General features: G+C 38.8%; 1 protein-coding gene across 3 annotated transcripts in view; it reads right to left on the reverse strand.

Moving 5' to 3' along the window:
* PDE4D (phosphodiesterase 4D) overlaps positions 1-21,987 on the reverse strand; it is a 1,246,395-nt gene that overhangs the window by 492,093 nt on the left and 732,315 nt on the right. Inside the window, exon 1 of one of the 3 annotated variants that reach the window (XM_036308163.1) lies at positions 2,652-2,837. The exons of the other annotated variants lie outside the window; for them this stretch is intronic. Within the exon in view, the coding sequence (XP_036164056.1) occupies positions 2,652-2,698 (47 nt within the window). The 5' untranslated portion in view covers positions 2,699-2,837. Of the gene's footprint in view, positions 1-2,651; positions 2,838-21,987 lie in introns of those variants that run through there. 3 annotated transcript variants of the gene reach the window in all.

Consider the following 21,987-nt stretch of genomic DNA (forward strand, 5'->3'; position numbering starts at 1 on the left):
GGGGATGAGAGTCCAAGTGGGAACTTTGTACATAGGCTTCTATTGGAACCATTACCTCTGATAAACTTTTGAAGATTCCTCTGTATCCCCTGTATCTCAATTTCCCCTCCTCCTTGCCTCTCAAAGAGCAGAACAGAAGAAGAGCATGCATCTCTGTGTTCTGCCTATCCGAAGGGTTGCCTTCATAGAGATGAGCTAGAGCTCATAAAACCAAAGCACAGATCTCTTTTAAAATGTCTATCCTTCCCTAGCCTTGATTGGTCTCTTGCCAACTTCTGATCTGCACCTTTGTTGAAAAAAAAAAAAAAAAGACCTGCATGTAAGAATGAGGAAAAGGGAGTCTTTGGAGATGAAAATGAGAATAGTTTGGCAAATCCTTCCTCCTTAGCATGATAATTCATGAGCATGGAATCTAATCCAAGAGGGACTCTTACAGTAGGACAAAGGGAAAGAAAGGGGAAGGAGGTTTTCTGTCAACAAACACCTAGGATCTATGACTGCAGTTGAAAGGTGAGGTTATAAATAAGAGAAAAACAACAATTGGAGAAGTTGAGAACCATGCACAACATTAATTAGGTCACCTGGAAAAAACCAGCACCTTCTTCCAGTTCAATGTCTTATTAAAGGATCTTTCGAAGGGGCCCAGGTAAGAATAGATACACGGAGCACTCACACCCCACGTTGGCTCAGATTGGTTACAACAGTAACAAATTCGCACACCATGCAGTGAAATGCATGAAGGGTTTCCTAGCTTCAGGCACAAAAGAAAACCACCAGGACTCCCAACTTCTCTCTACAGCTTTCAAACATTCATATTTCAGATCTAGAGAAGCATGAATAAGCACATTTACATTCTTTCAAAAACTACAAAATCGAAGGGCTCATTTCTTTCCAGTCAAAAGTCAAGGTGAGGTAAATGCAACAACATAAAAGATGGCTATAATGGTAGGCATTTAAAGAGTACATGCATCCTACCAATTGACAAATAAACAAATGGACCCAAACAACAGAGCTTGCACAGAACAAAAACTGTTGCTTTATAGCAAGGTACACTTTAGAGAAATGAGAATGGTAATTCCCCCCCGGCCCAAAAAAAAAAATCTTAATAGCTACAAAATTAACCTTGACTAAGGCCTAAGGAATAGAAGGGAAAAAATAAATACTTGATCAATGCCTACCATGTCCTAGGGCCTGTTTCCGGGACCTTTTTATCTTAGGGTTAAAGACTACTTATGTGAATGTATTTGTAAGAATGACATAAACCTTACTGCTGAGGCCTGACCCTCACCATCAGGACCAGCAAGGCAATGGCACCAAACCTCCCCCTGAGTGGGGAACTCTGGTGATGCACTTGGATGTGGGCCACTGAGGTTTGCAGGCATGTCACCCAGACTCCCTCCCCAGCACAGTGGAGAGTGGGGACGGTGGCTCTGGACAGCAGAGAAAGAAGATACGCCACAGCTTCGATCTGGGATGTATCTGGTGTTGACAGAATGTGAGCACCGGCCCAGAGTGAAGGAGGATGTCACTCACCCCTCTCTGTTACTGATTTTCAGCAAACAAGCTAAAACGTCTGTAACAAACCAGCAAGTGATTTTGGTGGAGCCTTAAGATATCAGAAATCTTTCATTTGAGACACTGTCATGAAGGCAACTGGAAACCCTCTGAAACCTGTATTTTAATATCTGTTACTTATCCGGAGGCCAGCCAAATAATTTACTTGGGAAATATACTTTCAAAGCAGACAGATTGCAGAATCCCAAACAAACCATGTTAGTAGCCATAAAACCTTAAAATGTGCCTTTATCATGCATTCACAAAGTTTCTGCTATGAGAGATGGGACCCAGTCAACCCTAAAGGTCTGGTAAAAACAAGCAATTTTAAATAATGAGCTCTGCTCTTATAATACCTTCAGCAATTAATTCCTACACACACTTAGTCATAAAACCTAATAACAAATGGTACGTGATGTCACATGTCCAGGAACCTTAATACATTGCATTGAACCTTAATACATGAGCAAAATCAACGCACTATGCAAGTTCCATGAGAGTCTGTACACTTCATGATTCATGTGTTGGAATTCTATTTAATTAGTTCTTCCTGGTAGAAACATTTCTTGAATAGTTAAAATATTCCTTAATGTGAGGCACCAACACATCTTAGTATTATTTTAAAACTCAGTGAGCATTCTAAGTTTTTTCTTAATTTCTTTTAGAAATTCAGAAAGACCTAAGGACAGGCAAATTGATATTAGATGTCAGAAATACATATGTCCTTCCCCAGGGAATTTTCAAATAAAAGAAAACAAAAGATCAAAAAACAAATCCCAAACCTCCCTTTTTCTTTTAGTTATTAGTTAAATAGTTGCCATTCTCAAAGTTGTGCTTTTTCTTCCCCTCCATGAAATGTTAGCAATTGCAAATGTCCTCAGACTTGACTTTTTATTTGGGGGATGCTTTGATATTAACAACTAAAATTGTTATTGCATAACCATTACTTTCTCAGACAACATTTGGTCTTAATGTTTTACATTTCATCCTCACTTGATACCAATATTCTTGTTCAAGACAAATCTGTCTCTGGCACTTGCCATGGAATTTTATAATTTTGAGTGGTACGAACTGAAGGGGGTATATTGATTACTCACCAGATCCAGGAATGCCTTCTAAAGGGGAAATTATTCACGTGCATCATATTTGCAGGTCTTCTCTCATCAAGATTTTCCTGGGCTCATAGGCTACATGTAGTGATTTTCACAGATGAATTCCAACTCTCCTGTTTGAGCAGCTATCATGGGCAATTATTGCAACAAGTACTGAATTCAAAAAAAAAAAAAAAGCACCCCTCCCCCCCAAAAAACAAATAGCAACAACAAAAGCCCTTCCAGGATCTGAAGGAAGAAACATCACAGAGCACTGCCGGTATGGGTCCATCCATTTAGGTTCCACTCATTAGTCAAAACACTAAAATAACCAGTTCAATCGTTTATCCTAAATGGTGGCAAATATTGTCCTGGTAAAAAATCCAAGCGCCTAGAGTGTAAATTAATGCATCCTCGTAGGAAGGACTCTGGAATGTGGGAAAGGGGGAGTCAAAAGACAGTTTCTGGTTATCCTTGTTAAAGAAGTGTTAGAAGGGAAATGGAAAACTTCAGGTTGCTTTGCCATGCTGTCCTTTAGAAATGAATATTGCTTTTTCTTCTTTCTGAGGCACATATTCCTGTGTGGTCACTTCAACGCAGTGCTGCCTTCTGAGATGAGTCGGACAAAGACCTGGGCAAAGGGGCCGGACACCATGTATAACCAAAGCCAACTTCTTCCCCCAAAATCTCAGAACTGCCGGTTTTCAACTGCAAAAGTAGGAAGGCAGGGAGCAATTTCTGCTTTGCAGGATGGAATTACCTACCATCATGACTTCAGAAGGTGCTGTCATGAGGAAATTCATTTCAGATGCCTAACCCCATAATAAGGCTGCCTGCTCTCTTGACGTAAAATGACTAAGCTATTGATCCTTTCACGGCAGAAACCCGTTTAATTTGTTGTTATCAAAGACCATGTGCGGGCTTCTCAGATTTTGCCTTGGAAAGAAAATGAATTTCACAGCCGCGAGTCAGACGTTCTCTAAGAATTTCCTCCCCGCGGTCTTTCTTTCTCTCTCGGTCTTTACCACCAATGCAATGCCCCAATAGGTGTCATTTACTCGGATGCTCTGACATCTTCTGAAAGATCCTCATGCCCAAGCCATACAGACCTTGCATGCTTTTAAAACACAATGGCAACAGGCTCCTGCTGGGGTCCCCCAGCGCCGCGGAATTTCCAGCAGAACCTTTGGAGTCTTCGCAGCCGCCGTGTCCGTGTCCGCCCTGGGCTGCGCCGCTGGCCGAGCAGCTCAGGACACTCGCTGGAGGTACAGTACATTAACTCTGCAGCAGCCCTGCCCGCTGCGGAGCGCTGCCTGACAGGGGATGTGCTGGCGTCAAGGGGGCCCTCTAGGTGGGTTCCCAGACACTGCAGCACGCCTGCCTTGCTCGCCTCCCTGGAGGAGCCAGCGAGCCAAAGGGGTTAAAGGCACGGCTCGTCCTGAAAACGCAGATTTTAAGTAAGTAATTACCAGGCAAGACAAGCAAAGCAGTAAAACACACACACACACACACACACACACACACACACACACACACACACACACAGTAAATAAGCTCACAGACATGCTACACCTTGACCAAATAGATATTAGAGAGGCGGGGAGGGTTTTTGTTTTTGTTTTTCCTTTCTTGCCCAATGAATAGAAAGGAAATAAAAGAAGTCAGAAAGAACTGGCATATGACAGGGTCAGGGTTTGGTCACTTTGAGTCCTCTTTTTTTTTATAAACAAATATATTGGGCTGGGGATATCTTACTAACTTGATGGTTTGCATTTAGCTCCAGATGACCACAAGGTAATTTTTGGACAGGAAATCCTGTGGAAGCCAGTTGTGCGGAAGTCAGTTACACTTCAGTGGCAATTGCGCCTGCTGCAAAGCTGCTTGTTTGAGGAGGGGCGTGTGGCTCGGAGGAGTGCTGCGATAAAGCCTTGCCATGCCTGCTGTTGACATTTTGCTTCTCCTCAAGCTTGCCCCTTTGTTGCAAAAATTCTGTTCAACAATCCCCTGAAAGCACCCCTTCATTGTTGATGCCATTTTGGAGCAAGAATAAAATAGTAAACTCTGGTAATAGTAGGTTGGCATATAAATGGTGTTTGTTGGAGATCAGTAGGTAAATGGACTTTATACCGTAGCAGTGCACTTAATATTAATGTATCACGTTAAACTTAGGTGTTTAAACAGCCTGCGGTGCAACTGCTTAATATTAAATGGAATACTGGCAACATTTAATATGCCATGCTATTATCTTCAGTTAGGATTTCCCCAGTGAGGCCCTGTCATCGTAGAAAACATTAGCCAGAGGTGGCAGTAGGGTGGGGGTAGAGTTATCATAAATTCAAAACCAGGTACAAGGAACTTTAGTCTTGAAAACTGCCATGGTTTGGGGAGGTTTCATTTTAATCAAATGATGATACTGATGGAAGTATTTCTGGAGGAGGAAGAATTGAGTGATTCCTTTAAAAGCAGTTGGAACTTGGAGGTTCAGGAAGATGGTACCACAGCTTAGAAGGAAGCTGAGCATATATGTTGGGATGCATGTAGCCTCGGCAGGGTCCTTGTGACCTCCTCTTTCTACAGGGAATAAATATCTCCACTAAGTGCATTTGCGATCTGAATCAGAAAACTTTGGTCTGAATTGTGTTTAACAGCTTTGAGTGCTTTGAATCAAGGATCATAGAGTAGTTCAAAATCTGATATTATGTGAGATGTTTAAATATTATTATTTAGGGCAAGGAACACCCCAAATGTCTTGGGCCCTGTACTAAGTGCTTTACATTATTTTATTTAATTCTCACAACAACACTATTATGTAAGGATTGTTATTAGCCCTGTTTTACAGATGAAGAATTTCAGACATAGGGGGATTAAGTAGCTTATCCAAGGTCAAATGTCCAGTAAGGGTCATTATTTGAACAAAGAAAGTCTGGCTCTAGAGCCTGCATGCATTACCACTATATTATAGTCCCTCCAGAATACCACCACCTTGCATTAGTGTTGTGCTTTCTAAAAAATTATCTTTACAGGTATTATCTTAATTTAGCCTCACAGAATCATGCTAAGGAAAGGTTGACACTTCTGACAATTTTGGAAATGAATCTCCAAAAGGATAGTATTTGTTCATCATCACGCGTCATGTTAGCAGTAGATCTAGAAGAGAATTCAGATTGTTTCACAGGTTAGTATTCCTTGATGAAGATAATGATGATGATGACGACGACATGATAATGGACATTAACCTATTTCAAAACCAATACTTAGTTCTTATACTTTATAAAAAAAAAACTAGAGGCCCAGTGCACCAAATTTGTGCATGAGTAGGGTCCCTAAGCCTGGCCAGAAACCAGGGCCAATCAGGTTCCCTGTCTCCCCGCCTCCTCGCCTCCTCCTTCCCTAGCTCCCTCAGCGCCCTGCCGCTGCCACTGGTCACCCGCCATGTTCTGCACTGCCCCCTGGTAGTCAGCACCCATCATAGCAAGTGATCGAACTCCCAGTCTCCTGGTCGAACTCCCGAGGGAACACTTTGCATATTAGCCTTTTATATATATAGATTATGTAGAAATTCATTTTCTCATATGATAGGCATCATTAATTTGGATTTTTTTAATATTTTTAGCCTATTCTACTCCTCTCTCTTTATATGCCAATGTGATACCCATGGTGATGTGACACCAAGAATATCTCTGACTATTTCTCAATTACCACACAGTTCAACATCCAGTACTTGAAAGCTATGTTTCCATTTGTGGGCAATGATATAAGCAAAGCCCTTTATAAATAAAACACAAATGATTCAGTCATTAGATTACTAAGGGAGATATAAAATTAAAATATATTTAAACCAAGAGGAAATTTCAACTGAATATTTTTAAAGTTAACATTTTTTTGGTCTTCTTATTTCTATTTTTATATGTGTGACTATCTAGAGCAGGGGTTGGAAACCCCCCCACGCATAGGCCATATAAGGCCCTTGAAATCATTTGGTCTGGCCCTGCCAAGGCATTAGGAGTGAGTTAATTAAATTTTTATCAGCTTTTAAGTTGATAATTTTGTATGGCCTGTGAATGATGTTATAAATAACCAAATGGCCCTAGCAAAAAGAAAAAAAAAAGGGTCTCCAATCCTGATCTAGAGTAAGGTATAACAAATTAGAATGAAAGGACACACAACTGAGAAACCATGATAAATAGTAGAAAAGCCAAATTTCTGCTGAAGGGATAAAAAAGAAAAATGTAATTTATTCCACAGTTCAGGGAACCTATGCATTAATAAACAATTCTAAATTGAGTATTTTGAAAATGCAAGGCACTTTTATTTCACACATATTAGTAGCAGGGTCTTCAGAGTTATGGCCACTATTTTACAAACTGATGCTTCACCAGACTTCGTATTTTACAAATGTGTGGTCTTCAAGAAACAACATCTGAGCAGAATTAATAGGTTTGCAATTTAAACTTACAGATGAAAAATGTTGATGGTCTAGGGCCGTGGTCGGCAAACTGCGGCTCGCGAGCCACATGCGGCTCTTTGGCCCCTTGAGTGTGGCTCTTCCTAAGACTTAGGAGTACCCTAATTAAGTTAATAACAATGTACCTACCTATATAGTTTAAGTTTAAAAAATTTGTCTCTCAAAAGAAATTTCAATCGTTGTACTGTTGATATTTGGCTCTGTTGACTAATGAGTTTGCCGACCACTGGTAATACACATCTGTTTCTTTCTACAAATGTTCATCATCCCTTCAGGAAATTTCTAAGAAATATTAGGAATGAAAGATTACTTATGGCTGATCCCAGGGCTATCATTTCAAAAAATAAAGGAGTGCTAATTATTTGCAGAGAACCAAGGTGGCACATACTTTGTGAGAGAGCCTCAGCTCCACTAGCACAAAGGCTGTGTTTTGATCTTTTTAAAAGTTTTAACCATCCTCATATGAGACTGACATTAGAAAAAAAATTTAAAAACCACCCCAGAATACCAATGTATTGATAAAGTGAAAAGTACAAGCTCAGAGCAAACAGTAATACTCTAATCAACATTTCAATGAAAGACCATTTATGTTAGTGCACTCAGAATGAGAGAAGTATTATCTAGTCCCCATGCCCTTTCCCAATAATTAAAGTCCTTGTCTGCCATTGCTCGTAGGTTATGCTTGTAAGGGTGATGGTTTTCAAACTAAGTTCCTAGGAACCCTCTGGGTTTGCAAAGTTGTTATAGGACAACTGCAGGACAAAGGAAAGGCCAGGTACCTAAGTTTCATTTCAGAGCCCCTCTGCTTTTACCTGTTTTATTTCAAGGTTTGCTTTGAAAAAAGGGAGTCTGGTTCTTAAGAAAATGTTTACAAAAACATAACTGTAGGTATAAGAAGTTAACACTTTCTAAGCAAATTCTTATCTTTGTATAGTCAGTTTCAAGACTCATTCTCTTCAAACCCTTTCAGTTTACATGCTTCCTTCACAATGAGTCAAATACAGATGATTAGGTTATATCTTTATGCTAATCCAAGCATAATAGCACAATGAAGACACACCCTAGCCTCTGAACTTGGGTGTTTCCTAAACTCTTATCACTTATCTGCTATAGAGGGTGTAATAACATACGTCATTGATTCCCAGAGTTCACTTTTATGTTTTTGTTTTTTAATTTTTAAAATAAATTTTAATTTACATTTTTAAAATTTATCTTTATTGTTGAAAGTATTACAGATGTCCCCTTCTCCCCACCACAACCCCCTTCACTCCATTACCACCCTCTCTGCAGGCCTTCCCCGCACTATTGTCTGTCCATATGCATACAAGTTTATTGGTTAGTCTCTTCCCGTCCCCTCTGAAATGCATTTCTCTGCTGCATGCTTCAATGTCTCTGGTCCTATTTTGTTCATCAGTTTATTGTGTTTATTAGATTCCACATATAAGTGAGATCATGTGATACTTGTCTTTCTCTGACTGGCTTCTTTCACTTAACATAATACTTTCCAGGTCCCTCCATGCTGTTTCAAAGGGTAAGAGATCGCTCTTTTTTACAGCTGCATAATATTCCATGAGGTAATACTTTCCATTCATAGACTGATGGGCATTTGGGCTGTTTTCATGACTTAGCTATTGTAAATAATGCTGTTATTAATATAGGGGTGCATATATTCTTTCTGATTGGTGTTTCTGGCTTCTTAGGATATAGTCCTAGAAATAGGATCACTGGGTCAAATGGCAGTTCCATTTTAATTTTTTGAGGAAACTCCACACTGTTTCCCATAGTGGTTGTGTCAGTCTGCATTCCCACCAGCAATGTACTACAGTACCTTTTTATCCACATCCTAGCCAACACTTTTTGTTTGTTGATTTATTGATGATAGCCATTCTGGCAAGTGTGAGGTAGTACCTCATTGTCATTTTATTTTTTTTAATATATTTTTATTGATTTTACAGAGAGGAAGGGAGAGGGATAGAGAGTTAGAAACATCGATGAGAGTCGATGAACTGCCTCCTGCACGCCCCCTACTGGGGATCAAGCCCACAACTAAGGTACATGCCCCTGATCAGAATCAAACCTAGGACCCTTCAGTCTGTGGCCCAATGCTCTATCCACTGAGCCTAACCGGTTAGGACTGTCATTTTGATTTGCATCTCTCTGATAATTAGTGATATTGATCATTTTTTTTTCATATGTCTCTTGGTCATTTGTATGTCCTTTATGGAGAAGTGTCTATTCAAGTCCTCTGCCTACTTTTTAATAGGGTTGTTTATCTTCCTTTTGTTGAGCTGTTTGAGTACTTTATATACATTGAAAATTAACTCCTTATCAGATATATCATTGACAAATATGTTCTCCCATACAGTGGGGTTCCCTTTTCATTTTGATTCTGGTTTCTCTTGCTGTGCAGAAGCTTTTTATTTTGACCCTTAATAGCTGCAACAATCTTAAGAAAGAAGAACAAAGGAGGAGGGATCACAATACAGGATATAAAAATATATTACAAAGCCACTCTAATTAAAACAGCCTCGTACTGGCACAAGAACAGGCATATAGATCAATGAAGCAGAACAGAGAACCCAGAAGTCTACCCAAGGCATTATACTCAATTAATATTTGACAAAGGAGGCAAGAGAATGCAATGAGGTAAAGACAGTTCCCTCAATAATTGCTCTTGAGATAATTGGACAGGTACATGCAAACAAATGACACTAGACCACCAAATTACACCATACACAAAGATAAACTAAAAATGCATGAAAGACTTAAATGTAAGTCCTGAAACCATAAAAATCCTAGAAGAAAACAGAGGCAGCAAAATATCAGACATCTCATGTAGCAGAATTTTCATTGTTACAATGCCTAGGGCAAGAGAAACAAAGGGGAAAAAATAAACAAATGGGACTAAATAAAAATTAATTTACTTTTACATATGGAAAAAGAATTGCAGGAAATCAATAAGCAAAAGATAGCTGGATTAGCTATATTCATTTTAGACAAAAGAAATTCTCTGACCACAAAATTATTAAGGCCATAGCACCACATGATGATAAAAAGGTTCAGTGCAGCAATAAATTGCTACAACTTCAAAACTTACATGTTTCAAAAAATAAAAAATAAAAAGAAGCAAATATTGCCAGAATTGCAGAAAGAAGAGCTCAAATTATCATCATAAGATGTGTATGTGGAGGAGGGAAGAGTTCAATATATCATTCTCAAACAAGAAACAAGACAAATCATGTAAACACCACCACCAATAAAAACCAACTATGGAAGGAACAGCATTTTCTTCTGTGTATTTATAACACCAAAAAACAATGTTGACACTCAGTAAATGTTAACTGATGACCATGTTGATAGGGATGACTTCCCACTTCTTTCAAGTTCTGGCAAAATTGGAAAGTGTGTTGTTCAGCACATTTAAAACAGAAATAAGAGGAGCTCTTCATGAAGCCATGGTTTCAATTGCTAAGCGTCAGGGAGCTGCATCATGTTTCAGCAAGGTGCTGGTACATTTAATTTCTACTTATTCTTATAACCAAGGATACAGCCACCAATTGAAAAGTGAGAAAGATATTTATTAAATACCTATTTGGATCACCTAAAACCAACATATGCTTTGTTGGAAATTTTCATGATTTAACTAATATAACGAGTCATTAAAAAAAAGATATGTTTTTCATTGATTCTGGAAAGAGAGGAAAGGGAGAGGGGGAGAGAGAGAGAGAGAGAAACATTGATGTGAGAGATAAACATCTATAAGTTGCCTCCCCTACGTGCCCCAACCAGAGATCAAACTTGCCAGCTGGATATATGCCCTTAAGGAGAATTGAACCTGTGATACTTTGGTGCACAGGACAACACTCTAACCAACTGAGCCACATCTGTCAGGACAACAAGTCATTTTGGATCCTACTGCCTAAGCTTAAATATTATTTAAAATAATAAATATATGCATTTACAGGAAAAACAATTATCACATAATGAAACACAATGCATTTCATAATTGAGATAATTTAAAATTCTTGCTAAATGCCACTTTTAATATTTTTGGAAGTAGAAATACTAAAATTCCTAATTTATTGATAAATATTATAGCAGTGAATCACCATTAAGTCCTGGGTTTTAGTGCTTTTTAAATTGTGATTGGGGCAGGGGTGTATTTTCATAGTCATTTTAATAGAAAGTTAGAAGAGGCTGCATCAAAGTAAAAAAATCAGATGCTTTTTAAAATCCAAAGACTTCAACTATTACTTCCAGTACATACTCATACACACACTCATATACCACTGACAGTTAACAGAATTAAGTGAAAGGAAATATGATATTTTCAAATTATATATATTTATAATATAGATATTACATACACATGTATTTCAACATTTTGTATTTACTATGTGGAGACATCTCTACTCCTCGCACCCCCCTAACCCAGTTATCTCTGAAACAGATGGTTAAAGACTATCCTTAGAATGTAAACTCCATAAGGGCACTGGAACTTTTGGTCTGTTCTGTCCCTGCTGAATCCCAAGTAATTAGAATAGTGTCCAGTGCATGGTAAATGCCCATTGAAATATTTGTTGAGTCATGACTATCATAAATAAATAAATAAATCACTATATCAAATGTAATTATTTATGTTTGCCTACAATTCCCTCTATGGAGCTTGCCTTCCTTATACCCCAACTTTATAAAACCTTGACCCACTGCCACCTGATTCATCCACTGGGTAGAAACATTACTATTCCATCTTTGGAATGTGAATGGTCACAAGAAAAACAGAGACTCTAATCAGTTCCATGTGGGCTTAACCCAAAAAGTCATATAGTTTTGCCATTTTGGGTCAAGTAAAAACTGATAGCTAAATAAAATCTGGCAATTACAGAGAGAAGTTAGCCAACAGTACAAATACAGAGACAAACAGAAATGGATGATTAGATTGAGTAGTTGCTTCAATTTCCAAGCTTTACAAATCCAACAAGGCTCAGTTATAACCCATTTCTGTGAATTTCTGTGTCTTTACAGTATTCCTCTTTTTTTTATACAGAAGTGCATGTGAGTACATTTATTGCAATCAAAATCTTGACTAGACAAGTCACCATATAAGAATATTTTTTTTGCTATCATAAATCTTTTCCTTCCCTCCACAAAGAAAGCAACTTAAAAATTAATCCTACATTGTAATATTGAGTAGCCACAGTGAATTAGCAGGCCATCGAGTTAATGATTTCTCCATCAAGAGGCTTAAATACTCTCTCTCTCTCTCTCTCTCTCTCTCTCTCTCTCTCTCTCTCTCTCTCTCTCACACACACACACACACACACACACACGAGCTGACAATGTACCAACATGTACATCCACAGCCAGAGGTCCTGGGAGAGCACTCTTTTTTCTCTGACTGATGTCTATTACACTTCCAGTCAAAATATTAGCTTCTTAGTTTTCTCAAGCTCCTTTCATCACTTTCTTCACTGAATATTAATTTGCTTTAGAGAGAGATTAAGAAAGGTGGGGAAATACTGTGATTTTTATTAGGTTTATGGAGCAAGAGAATTTAGTCCTCAAAAGACATAATTCCTTTTTTAAGAAGGAATAAAAGGACATTCATATGATTATTTAAAAATAATCTTTTAAACATTTAAAAGTATTGAAATGCATTAAAACCAGAATTCGATATTTTAGAATGATAGTTTTAAATTCATGTTGATATAATTAAGTAAAAAATTCCTTTTATTGGAGTGCAAATAAAGTCAGGCTACCATTAAATCCTAGTTGCCTATTACAGATAAATACCCTCTCCTTCACTTAGGTTTTAATACCCTCTGCTCTGCTGCTTTTAATGTTTGGATGTGGGGATGAATCCATAATGCTGAGCACTTGCAACTATCAAACAGCCTGCCTCTCTTTGTAATTGGCAAATCCCTATAACCAACACTATAGACCATGCAGATCACTTAATAGATACAAATGGGAAAAAACATAAATAACACATGTCCCAAGCTGGATGAGACAGAAAAATGTTACTATGAAATTCTCTGGCCTAGCTATTTGTCTTATACTTTTCTATACAGAAATCACGTTATAAGTGGGAAAGAATCCAGTGTGGAATATAACATGATTTCATCTGTTGTTCTGAGTTCCAAGGTGTGTAAAATGGATGAAGATACAAAGGACTTCAAAATTTTCCACAAAATAAACTAACAAAGTTGACCAAACAGTAAATTTACTTTTAGGATTTCTCCTCTTTTCTCATTGCCCTTCCTCTTTAAATTGGTGATGGGACAGGGATCCAAAAAAAAAAAAAAAATTAAAAAAAAAAAGCAGGGAGCATGCAGATGAGCATTGTGTTGTCGGCCTCACAGGTTTCCTTGATTTTTTGCAACACTCGCCTCATTTTTTAAAGAATGGAAGTTATACAGGAACCAGGAACAGTTAATGAAAATCATAAACTTCTCCCCTTTCTCCTTCTTCCCAGTAATTACCCACTCATTAGAGACAAAGGCTGCTGGAGATGAGGTTGCCATGTGTCCTATCGGGGATTAAATATTTTTCTTCTGGAAAGAGAAGAGTCACGCAACTGTTGCAGCCCCAAATCCCTGGTGGCCTCTCCTCATTGGTGGTGGCTGTAATGAGCAGATGACAGTCCTAAACTCTCAGTCCCAAGGTGTCTGAAGGCATGAAGGGATGAAGAAAGGATGACAAGGGAAAGGGAAAGACAGTGGCATGGGACAGAAGAGCACTACTATTAAGACTAACTTTCGCAATTCCCATAGTTTCCATAATGACCCATTGCTTCCTACATCTTGAATGCAGATCTACTTTGAGAGTCTTCTACTGGAGCATAGGTGTTTTTAAGATCAGAACATTTGCCCACATCAGTGTGGCTTAGTTGGTTGCAGGTTCCATTTCTGGTCAGGGCACATGCCCATGGTTGCGAGCTCAATTCCCCGTAGCGGAGTGCAAGGGCAGCCGACTGATGTTCCTCTCTCACATCCATCTTTCTCTCTCTCTGCCTCTCCTATCTTCTCTCTCTAAAACGTCAAAATATACTAATAATAAAAGATCTGAACATTTGCTGGAAGGTGTAAATAATTTCCCTTGATTTTCCTCTCGATTTTTAGAGAGAGAAAGGAGAAATATGCAAGGAGAGATACAAATGTGATGTGGTACTGTCAGGATGCTTTAAAAATATTTGTAAAAGGGTATCAATATGGTATTAAAGCCACTGAAAACAAGGACATGTGATATGTTTTTAAAACCCATTTTATTTCAGTTTCTTACTACCCCGTTAAGTTTTATTTATGGAGAAAGTCTTGTGACTTTTCTGAGCACTTTCAGGCAATAGAGAGCGTCACATTTACTTTAAGCTATCAACAGATTCCATTCATAAATTAGAATGTCCAATCCAAACTATACTCCCAAACCCCAAACTAGATTTAACTCACATCTTCTCCCTGCTCCCAGCTGGGCCCCCAAAAGACTAGCTGCTTTCAATGGGATCAGTGGGCAACGCGGGGGTTAGGGTTTACAATTCCCCTCCCTTGCTGTCCTGACTTGCCAGCTGTTGGGACTGAGTATGACCTGGAGAGCATGGAGGGAGACTATGAACCGGGAATTTCTCCCCCTTGGATTGTCATTGTCGTAAGATGGCATCTTGTGTTCCTGGCAGATGTTGAAAGTTTCCTCTTTGTCTCTTGGGCACTTTTGTGGGTTCATCAGCTGCATCCCTGCTGGGATCCCTGGCTGCAGCTCCTATGACTCAGGCAACGCTGTGTTTTCAAAGTGCTGCTGGTTCATCAGCCCCCCAGCAAGATCCTGGTTTCCTAGTGGCCAAATCCCTGCGAACTCTTGCTGCTGGAGTCCAAGTGTTTCTTCCAGATGTCCCTTTGGGAAGGACATACGATGGCTCTAGGCAAGCTCTCTCACTCTGTGGTGTACATCTGGTTCATGAGAAAAAGTATCCCACCAGGGCAGCCTGTCTCTTGGCTTGATGTGAATGAGATTAGTGCAGCCCCCTTTGAGGGAGGGCACGCTAGGACTCACAGCACTACCCAGTTCTCTTTCTTAAAAACAAAAAGCAAAATAAAACACCTTTTTGTAAACTAACCTTCCTTTTCCCTCTGAACTCTTTTGTAGTCTCCATCTGAGTTAAAGGCATCTGTGTGAAGGGCTCAAAAGTTATGAACCTGATTCATGGCCACCTGTTTTGAACACTGGAATTCAGGACTGGCACCCTACTGTGGGATGCAGCTTCTATGGTATTTCACTGCCTTTGTTGAACCTTTGGTTTTAACATTGGTCATGATCTGATTAACATCATGGTTCCTTTATCATTGTTGGTAATCCACTCTCCTTTCTACCTAAATGGCAGATACCCAATTATTTTTGCAGAAATCTATTTTTTTGAAGCTGCTAAGTACTTGGAGACAGTGACACCATACCCAGCTCAGGGGTAAATCCTGAACAGTCTAATCCCATTTGCTGGCCAGTAATTCGTTTATGTCTTAAGACCAATGAGATATATCTAGCCAACGAGATATAAAGGGAAGTTGGCTGAGATGATTTCTGGAAGAAGGGTTTCATGAAAATAGGAGCAAATGGAAGAAAGGGCTCATTTCCTGCCTTTGGACTTTGTGCCTGGCTAGGGCCATCATCTTGTGATAATGAGGGGAGTCCCTCTGAGCAAAGGACAATGTGCTAAGATGGCAACACAAAACATAGGTGCTGTGTCAGCCTCTGAATAAACATCCCTGGAACAGTCTACTTTGAAACTTCATTTTATAAGACAATAAATTTTCCTTATTTGTTCATAGTAAGCCATTGGGTTGGGAGCTCCAAATGACATCACCATGAAATATTTATTACAACCCAAACATGGGCACTTCCCAATAGGTAATCAAGTTAGACAGGCAGGAAAGCATATGTTTTCTCGCGTTTGTTTCTTTATTGAATAGCTGGTGGGTGAGTTCATCTGCCACAAAAGCACTTTAAAATCAGATGTTTAACCTAATTCTCAAAATCGCAATGACTTATTACTAAACTGAATCAACATTTGTGATAACACCTGTTATAACAAATGTAAATAAAAACAAACAAAAGCTATGTTCAATTGGAAAGTCCATCATTTAGCAGTAGGCTTGGATTTCCCTTGGAGTTCCTAGAGAAACCAGAGATTTCTCATATTACATGATACTGTCAACATTCAGGGCAATGATAACATGCTAATCTTAGGAAACAGAAGAGGTTTGCATGCCAAAAACCCCATGAAAAGCACATCATTTTATGCTGAATTCCATTTAGAGGATCAAGCAAGGACCTATTTTGCCATTCCATATTATGATGTGGGTGTGCTTATATTAAATCACTCAGAGAAACACTAGGTGACTAATTTATGACAATGATATGTTTGCAGACTAACACATTCATAAGAACAGCAGAATGATGAGCTAATTTGTAAAGTACCAGATGGATTACTGAAAGCTGGTAGCTTAAGCTATCATAATTGTCCCTTATACTCCAAGAAGATACTTCTAGTAATCTTACTACCACATCTTTGCTTTTGGATAAACAGGCCGAGCTATAACTAATCCTCTTCCCACAAAGGCAAGTCTCTTGTACTTGAATACACTTGCTACTGGGAGAGCTACAATGTGAAACTCTGCTTTTTTTATAACTCCACTGTCTGAATGGCATCCCACAATGAGGGGCCATTAATCTTAACTGTTCCCCAGTCCATGTTGTTGTTGTTGCTCTTTTGATGTTCTTTCTTTGATAGTTCACAAACATTGGGGTCAGATTTATACAGTGCTTGGGCTGTCTCTTTTTCCTCCCTCTGCATGCTCCTACTCACTGATACAGGCATTGTATCTTCAGTACTGTTGAGATTGTCTTTTTTTTATTTTTAACGTTTGTTCCCAAGTCAACCCAGGAATTACTTTATCCTTTTTGTCATTAGACTCATCCTCCCTCCTTTAGTCCCCACCGAAGCTTGAGATTGATACGCATAAGCCTCAATGTTGGCATTTCTGTATTACATCTTCTCAGAAATTAATAGCATTTTTTTCTGAAGAAAGCATGGTTTGGTGGAGGGGCATAGGATTTCGGTGTCCCTGAAGTCTCTTACCACTTCATTTACTGTGGACTCATTTCCCAACCTTCACTGAATCTGAAAATATCATTTGGAAAACAACAATGATACATATTTCTTAGATTTATTTGGGATAATATTACAAGGTATAGGTTAACCATGTGGCACATGTAATATTTGTTTTCTTTGCCCCCTTCAAATGTTTGTCATCTAACCTGCTGACAATAGTGGAAATGCTACATTAGGGAATAAGGGAAGCAGTGTAGAAATATGAAGAGGCTGAGTAATATAGGCTTCTCCAACAATTACTAATGTAAAATAAGTTGGCAAAGTGGGCTATAACCATAGCCATGGTGTGATCTTTATATCATTTGACTTAATAAGCATCTCTAAATTAATGAAAATAAGACCAAAAATACAACAAAAAAGAAAAAATGAGAAATCGATGCAAATAAGTATCACAGAAGGAGAACTACAAATAACCAATAGTCATTTGAAAAGATGTTCAATCTCATTGGTAACCAAAGAAATAAGTTAAAATGACAATGGACTATTTTGCCTATCACATTGGTAAGAAATAAAGATTAAAACTGTCCAACGATGAATGAAAGGGGATGGGAAACAGGTACACCCCTCTACAGTTGGTGGAAACTGAGGCTGGGAAAGACTGTTTTGGAGTACAATTTAGCAGACTTCTTAAAATGTAAAACACATATGCTATTTGATTTGCAGAAGTCTATCCTACAAAAGTGAGTACACACACATACACACACACACACACACACACACACACAGATACTCATTTTGGCATTGTTTATGATTTTTAAAAAATCCTATTTCTGTCTCTCTTACCAGATCCTGAGTTCTTAGAGAGATGATACCTTTCTGTTTCCCTAGGAACTTCTGAGCCCACAAATGTATAATAGAGGTGAAGATGCTTAAAAATGCATATTGACTAACAAATGATCAAAATAGTTTATGTGTAAAGATAATGAGATAGCCCAGCCACTGTTGCTCAGTGGTTGACACTGACCTTTGAACCAGGAGGTCATGGTTCGATTCCCGGTCAGGGCATATGCCAGGGATGCGGGCTTGATCCCCAGTGTAGGGCATGCAGGAGGCAGCCAATCAATGATTCTCTCTCATCATTGATGTTTCTATCTCTCCCTCCCTCTCCCTTCCTTTCTGAAATCAATAAAAATATATTTTTAAAAAAGATAATGAGATAGATGTATAAAATTTTTAGGTGAATTGATGTTTTTATGTGTTTAATAATCCAAAAGTTTATTCTTTTTTCTATTCATTTAAAAATTATTGGAATATGCTATAATTGGTTATTATCAACTTTCTAACCCTATGTACATCGTATTTTATATTTTGATTTACAGCTTTTATATTTTGATAATTTTTTTCTAAAACTTAACATGTAACTGTCATTATAAGCCAAGAGTTCTCAAATAAGGGTTTTTAAATGCCTGTTGCTACAACTCCTGGGTCATGGTTTTTCAATTAGAATTTAATTTTCTTGCAATATGGGATGGAGAAAGGTAAGATGGTGTCAAAGACCATGCTCCTGATATCATCTGAAGAGAGCATCTCTGGGTCACTTTGACCAGTTGTGGGATTGAGCCTCTTTGGTCACACCATCTAGAACAAAGTGTCATGGATTAGTGAGCTGTCTGACAATGAAACTAACCCAGTGGAAATTCAGCCCAAATTGGCTACTTTATAACTAAAAGCCAACATTTTAAAGTGAAATAATACCTTCTTTTTCAAGGAGAACAAAACTATATAAGGCAGCAAACATATATAAAACTTCCTTTATCAGTGTGAGCCCCAGATCAACCTGGAGTAAACATTATATCTACATATCTCTAGCTATGTAAAAAGAGCTGAGCTTCTCAAAAGAATGTATTGATTGAATCATTAGCATAAGATATTAATTAGTTTCCTTCCACAGGACATTTAGAAACATGCAATAACACACTGAAAACAAATGGAACAGGGTAAATAAAATAAAGTAAACATTTTTTGAGTCTTTCTTCTGGGGAAGATTTAATGTATTGGGTTTTATACCGAATTCTTCCTTTTAATACATGCAATAACCCTATAAAGTGAGTATTGATGTCTCCTGTTGTACAGATGAGGAACCTGAAGAATCTTGAAGAGCTGGTTGTTGCCCAGGGTTCTAGATATAAGTGGTTGAGCTGTGACTGGACTCCAAAACCTACTTTGCCCACTACACCATGGGAACAGCCTCGTTCTGTGGATTTAAGACATGATCAGAGCCCAGCTAGCATGGCTCAGTGGGTGAGCCTCGACCTATGAACCAGGAGGTCATGGTTTGACTTCTGGTAAGGGCACATGCCTAGGTTGTGGGTTCGATCCCCAATGGGGCATGCAAAGAGGCAGCCAATCAATGATTCACTCTTATCATTGATGTTTCTATCGCTCTTCCCCTCTCCCTTCCTCTCTGAAATCAATAAAAATATATTTAAAAAAAAAAGACCTGACCAGAAATGACTGCTTGGGAGAGGGGTATGATTTTAGAGACAGCAGATGGGGCATAATGATCAAAATGGTAACTAGCAAGTGCCAGACCTTCTGCTAAATACTTGGCTTGCTTTTCCCCATTTAAACTTCCAGAGAAGTACTGCTAGCTTCACTGTTCCCACCCCCCTATTTATCTCTTTTTACCCCCATGCCTACTTCTTTCTTACAGAGAAGAAAAAACAAGTGACTTGTTTATAGTTTATTGATTTCATATACCTTTGGGAGTTCTACCACCTTTTAGATAAAAAATAACCCATGTTTTTCCCCATCTAAGGATAGTTGCCAAAATGCTATTTGGGGATACTGGGAGGCACTTTACTGAGGTCCTGCTTATGTAAACAGAGAAGCATAGAAATAGGCTGCAGTTTGATTCCTCACTCTATCAATGACTTTCTAAACCTTCATCCAAAACATCTTTTCGTTCCTCTATATGCAAAATTAAAAGAGCCAGGTGTCTTTGCTTAAAAATGCAAATATATAATTTGGCAAAGGCTGATAGCTTATATTGTCTCCTTGGCTGATGCTTTGGGGATTATTCATCCAGCACTGAGTGAACGCCCAGCGCCCAAGCCCCTCCTCTTTCCTATTTGTTATCAGGCTGCTGCAGTGCAGCGCCGAGACATCTGACCATTTAGATCATTAAAAATCAACCCAATGACCAACCACGTCTCTACATTTTAGAGAAATGACAAAAAGCACAGTATTCGATTGCTATTAATCTGCTCTGAGTTTTCTTTTTACAGCTGCCAGGAAAGTCATTTGGTAAAATTGATTAAACCAGCATGCCAGGAGGAGCGAGAAAAAAGAGCAGAGAAATGTAAACAAGCGAGCACGGAGGGAAGGGCCATGATATCTTTCTTGGGAATAAAGTGAGCTGTCCCTGGAGGAGGCAGGACAGGGCGGGTAGGAGGAGAAACCTTGCATATAGTGAGCGCACTATAATTCGGGGTATAAAACATTTAAGATGGCAGGATAAAAGCAACCAAAATGCAGAAACAATGAAGAGGCAAGCTACCCACGTGCTTCTAACAAACTGTACGCATTGGTCACACTAAAGGGTTTGACCGAATTAATCCAAGAGACATCATTGGGACAATAAGAAGCCAATGTGAAGGTTTTAGTAAAATATATTCTGTCACTAGCAGGAGACAGCATGAAGGAGTGCCTTGTTTCCTGCACAGCAGGGTTTATTTCTGTATGAACAATTAATAAAGGAAAATAAATCTCTGTACCTTTGCTCAATAAAACCATGAGTGCATAAAAATTCACACATGCATTCCCTTATTTGTTATTATAATGGCCATACATATTCCCTCCTTTGAAATATAAACTTCTTCCTTAAAAAGTATATTTTCCCTCTAATATCTTTTAAACAATTTCTTGATTAACCTAAAAGAAATACTGGCATGTGGAATCCCAGAATGCTGGCAAGGACAGATTTTAATATGGGGTTTCTGCAGCCATGCCTCTATTTCTAATTCCTCCTACAGTCCTATTTAAAGTCACACTTAGTTCACACAGCCCATGCTTCTGTAGAAAGGGGCAGGAAAAACTATCACGTATTTATTGGCTACATATTGTGTCTTCTGACATTTAAATTACAACAACCCCCTAAACACAAGTGACTTGAAAATAGCATTTAAAGCATAAATAAGAAAAATGTTATAGGGAAGAGTGAATGTATGTCTTTGGATAAGGCACAAAAACCAATTAATTGCATAGAAAAGGATCAACGCTAGTCTAAATGAAATGACCTCCTAGTTCTGAGTCATATTTGCTCTGTTTCAGCTGCTTGGCCGAAGCTGAGATTCAGAAAGCATTTACTTGAAGCCATGGGCTTACATGGGAGAGGAGTAGGCTTCTTGAAGGAGAACAGTCACGAGGCTACAAAATAGCCCCCAACCACCCTCCTCTTGGTATTCACATCTTTGTGAAGTTTCTGCTCCCACAATGTCCCAGGGCTGATCATCCAGCAAAAGGTAACGGGATGTCACTTTTGAGATTAGATTATAAAAGACGGTGGCTTCTGTGTGTCTGGAAATGGTTCTTTCTCTCTGATCTCCCAGTCCGGAGGATGTAAGCCACCATATTATGAGCAGCCCTACGGAGAGGCTCACATAGCTAGGAATGGAAGCCTGCCAACTACCTGAGTGACCTTAAAAGCAGTGTAGCTTTGAGATTACTGAAGCCCAAGTCAACAACTAAAGAGAGACCCTTAGCCAGAACCACAAACCACT

Source organism: Myotis myotis, unplaced genomic scaffold (genome assembly GCF_014108235.1).
Source record: "Myotis myotis isolate mMyoMyo1 unplaced genomic scaffold, mMyoMyo1.p scaffold_m19_p_5, whole genome shotgun sequence".
In the NCBI taxonomy this organism is placed as follows: Eukaryota; Metazoa; Chordata; class Mammalia; order Chiroptera; family Vespertilionidae; genus Myotis; species Myotis myotis.